Source organism: Lycium barbarum, chromosome 12 (genome assembly GCF_019175385.1).
Source record: "Lycium barbarum isolate Lr01 chromosome 12, ASM1917538v2, whole genome shotgun sequence".
Taxonomy (NCBI): Eukaryota; Viridiplantae; Streptophyta; class Magnoliopsida; order Solanales; family Solanaceae; genus Lycium; species Lycium barbarum.
This window is the reverse complement of record NC_083348.1, coordinates 92,328,232-92,332,730: the sequence shown is the minus strand read 5'-3', so window position 1 is coordinate 92,332,730 and position 4,499 is coordinate 92,328,232. Positions and strand designations below refer to the sequence as shown.

Here is a 4,499-nt window from a genome sequence, read left to right as displayed (position 1 = left end):
TTTAAGAAGACTTGATTCTTTTCACTTCTATTTCCTTTTAATTTGTTCTCTAGAAGTGGACTTCATCAACTTTACAAAGGCTCGAAAATAACTAAGTCAACAAGTAGTTATAGTAATTACTAAGGTAAAGAGTCGTAATCAACCTCCTGTATTGCATATATAATTACAATTGTGTTAATGTTGGAAAATTTACGTAGCTGGTGAAAGTCTTTTGTCTATCATGGACCAAATCAATTATCATCAATTACTTGTACAACACAAGTCTTCTTCGCTTGGCAAATTAAAATCATGCATAATTGTAGTTATCCCAACTAAAAGCTGCCAACTCCATTTATTTGTCGGTCCTTTGTAACACTTCTTTCACTGGACACACTATATAAACCCGTAAACTCCGTCTCAATTTCACCACAACAAATCAACCGGCCTTCTTTAGTATTCAGATTAAGTTTTTACTACACTAAAGGTGCTTAGGACTTCAAGATGGCTAGGTCCATGAGCTTCTTCATTTTCATAGCTCTCCTTGCTTTTGCACCAATTTGTTTCTCTTTTAAGAGTAACAATGGTAATCTATACCCGCATTATTATTACAAATCATGCCCAAAAGCGCAAGAAATTGTCAGGTCTGTTGTTGCCAAGGCTGTTGCCAATGAAGCCCGAATGGCTGCTTCGCTGTTGAGGCTCCATTTCCACGATTGTTTTGTCAAGGTAAAACATATTTCCTGTGACAAAATATTCATCACACTAAGTATAATAATTATGAGTCCCCTGTCTATACCCTGTTAAATGTAAATGTAATAAAAGAAAATTGTGCCATGACAATGTTTACATGGCAGAAAGTTATAAGTTGGAAACACTCTGAACAGGAAGTGCACTAGCATACCAACATGCAAGAGTAAACACTGGGTAAAAGTTATTTTTGCAGTGAGAGTATATACAATATAAAGCCTCATTTTTCTTTTGGGATTTGGGGCTTTGAACTTCTTAATTAAAGATTATGAGGAAGTGTGTGTATACATGCTGATAGAGATGTGAAAACTGATGGCTAACTGTTTGTTTCACTATGTCATGTAGGGATGTGATGCATCATTGCTTCTGGAAAGCAGCAGAGGTATAGTATCAGAAAAAGGATCAAACCCCAACAAGAATTCAGCTCGTGGATTTGAAGTCCTTGACGACATTAAATCTGCACTGGAGAAGGAATGTCCTCAAACTGTTTCGTGCGCTGATATCTTGGCACTTGCTGCTAGGGATTCTACTGTATTAGTAAGTAGATCACATATATATACTAGCTTTATCAGAGTGCCTCTTTAGGGTGGAAAAACACGACTTACCTTTCTTTTCTTTTTTTCCATATAGGCTGGTGGACCAAGCTGGGAGGTTCCATTGGGAAGAAGAGACTCCAGAAGCGCCAGTTTAAGTGGCTCCAACAACAATATTCCTGCTCCAAACAACACATTTAATTCCATTCTCTCTAAGTTCCAGAGACAAGGACTTGATCTTGTTGACCTTGTAGCTTTATCTGGTAAATGTTACTCTTTTTGCTAGCGCTTTCCCTTGGTCTAAGCTCTTCCCTAGACGTTACTTAACTTTTAGCCAGGCTAGTTATAACACGTGAAATCATACTGAATACCGATATATTGTAATGCAGGGAGCCACACAATTGGAAACTCAAGATGCACCAGCTTCAGACAAAGGCTCTACAATCAGTCAGGAAATAATAAACCAGACTCTACTCTGGATCAATCATATGCTGCCCAATTGCGCAATAAGTGTCCAAAATCTGGAGGAGATAACAATCTATTCTTCTTGGACTTTGTCTCTCCCACAAAATTTGATAACAGCTACTTCAAGCTCTTGTTGGCTTCAAAGGGCCTGCTGAACTCTGACCAAGTTCTTGCAACTAAGAGTCAAGCATCATTAGCCTTGGTGAAACAATATGCAGAGAATAATGCCCTTTTCTTCGACCACTTCGCCAAGTCTATGGTTAAGATGGGCAACATTTCTCCTTTGACAGGTTCCAGTGGGGAGATCAGGAAGAATTGCAGGAAGATCAACTCCTCTTAGAGAGCACAGTACCTTCATTGCAGCAGCAGATATCAATAATTTTGCCTCTATTTTAAGCTGTTTTGTATTTTCTACTTTGTTCTTTTTCTGCATTGTTCTTGCCTTTTATTGTCCTTGGGGATTTCCCTGCTTGTGTCCGTCCTCATAGACCCCCTTTTGTTTGAGGTGTACTTTGAGTTTCTTTGTTAAAAGTGTGATAAAATTATCAACCATCAGTCTGTAACGTCTGCAAATCTTATTTTCTAGCACCATCACACTTCATCTTAGCATTGGACCGAGGGAATCAAACCATCAGAAGTTACAAATATTTATATTAAATCAGTTGAGAAACAAAACTTTGTAGGGCTGAGGTCAAAAGGATTTAAATAATTAGTGAAGAATTGTAATAATATAAACGCCTGCATTGACCAACTAACTCTGGATTGCAAGAAAACAAAGCATAAAGCAAAAACTAACTCAAACAATGAGAAAATGCTTTACATAAACTAAGTAGTTTGGCCATCCAATTTGGAGCCCAAATTTAAAAACAGTGTTTGTTTATGACATTTGAATTAAACTTTAACTTCAATTTGAAATATGATTTCAAATCTCAAATCCTATTAAAAGGCAGGATTTCAATTTTTTTTTTTAAATTAAAACTTGACCCATTTATATTTTGCAAACAAAAGACCATAATTTTAAATTTGCCAAAAAAGACACGTGCTCCACGTGAAGAGATTGTTCATACTTTGTGAGAGGATTATATTAAACAATAGCTAGTTACTACTATTGTTGATTCATTGGACCAGTAAATATTTGTAAAATGATGTTTATTTGAAGTTTGTAACAGCGTGTAATCGCAAGCATTTATCTATAAAAGGAATATAAAGATATGCGATTTGTTAATGCAATGTCTTAGGATATTCTGGTACCTTGTTTATGAACTATATGTCACGACCCAACCCCGTAGGCCGTGACTGGCGCCCTAGTTGGGCACCCTGACATACTTATTCAATCGAATCACACACACAAATAGCATATACGGCCATAAATACTATATGCCGTCTAAAACCATATCAAACTGTTCAAACACATCTCAACGCAACCGTATGCGGATATATATATATATATATATATATATATATATATATATATATATATATATGTCAAAAAGCCGGCAAGGCTATCAAATGTATCAAAAGCCGACAAGGCTAATAGATGTATCAAAAGCCGACAAGGCTAACGGATGGCGCAACGACCCAAAACATATACAAAGTGCACGCCGACAAGGCTGCCATAACGAATAGGGTCACACGAACACATCTGTACAGAAGTAGGCACACACACCCACAAATACGTCTACAGACCTCTAAACAGACCAACAGAAACATATGGCGGGACAGGGCCCTGCCGTACCCCTGAGCAAATATATACGTACATAGCGAACAAAATATATATATACCAAAAGTGTATGCTTCGAAATGAGAAGAGCACTCCAAACGGCAGAAGAGGGTGTCCTAGACTGGTGGATCACCAAATTGTGCGTCTGTACCTGCGGGCATGAAACGCAGCCCCCGAAGAAAGGGGGTCAGTACGAAATATGTACTGAGTATGCAAAGCAGAATATACAGAAGCAAACCTGAGACATAAATGAAATAGTAGTACAGAGAATAGGTACAAATCCATCGTATCAAAATGTTTACTTTAAAAAAATGTAAGTCATACAGAAGGTACAGAAGAATATGGTCGCCCGCCCGTCGATGGCGCCATACACAGCATCACACCAGAAAGGTTTCAATCTCCGAATCCCCGTCACATATCATAACCCAGCATAACGCCATACACACCATAACATCATATATAAGTGGAACCCGACCCTCTTTGGCGAGTAGCTCGGTGAACCATAAGCACAGCATAACTCCGGAGTATATCAAAGTGCGCACGACAACAGAACCTGTCACGACCCAACCCCGTAGGCCGTGACTAGTGCCCGATCTGAGCACCCGAACCCATCTATTAAGTATTATCTCAAATTCCATCAACTCATTCTAGTATATGGCGGAAGCCGACAAGGCTTTATTTCAAATTTAAGTAATTTCCAGAAAAATTTCGGCAGAGTTTCCTTTGTTTTACGGACTATCCAATATACCCTGCACGCAGAAAATACCAACAAAAGCCACACAGGGCTAACCAAGCAAGATATAAACATATGCGGACCGGCCGCCTCGGCGTATAGGATCGCCCAAACAACATATGCGGACCGGCCGCCTCGGCGTATGGGATCACCCAAACGACATGTACATACATCCATACAGAAAGACCCTAACCCACAAACATGTCCACAGACCTCTAAACAGACCGACAGAATCATATGACGGGACAGGGCCCCGCCGTACCCATGAACGAATATATACAAATGCACTAATAAATATATATACCAAAAGTATAAGCTCCGG

General features: G+C 38.9%; 1 protein-coding gene across 1 annotated transcript; it reads left to right on the top strand.

Moving 5' to 3' along the window:
• Positions 1–390: 390 nt before the first annotated feature.
• On the top strand, positions 391–2,276 carry LOC132623830 (peroxidase 49-like). The gene is made up of 4 exons (XM_060338645.1): positions 391–705; positions 1,072–1,263; positions 1,357–1,522; positions 1,649–2,276. The coding sequence occupies exons 1-4, from the start codon at positions 481–483 to the stop codon at positions 2,062–2,064; spliced, it is 999 nt and encodes a 332-aa protein (XP_060194628.1). The 5' UTR covers positions 391–480; the 3' UTR covers positions 2,065–2,276.
• Positions 2,277–4,499: the final 2,223 nt, after the last annotated feature.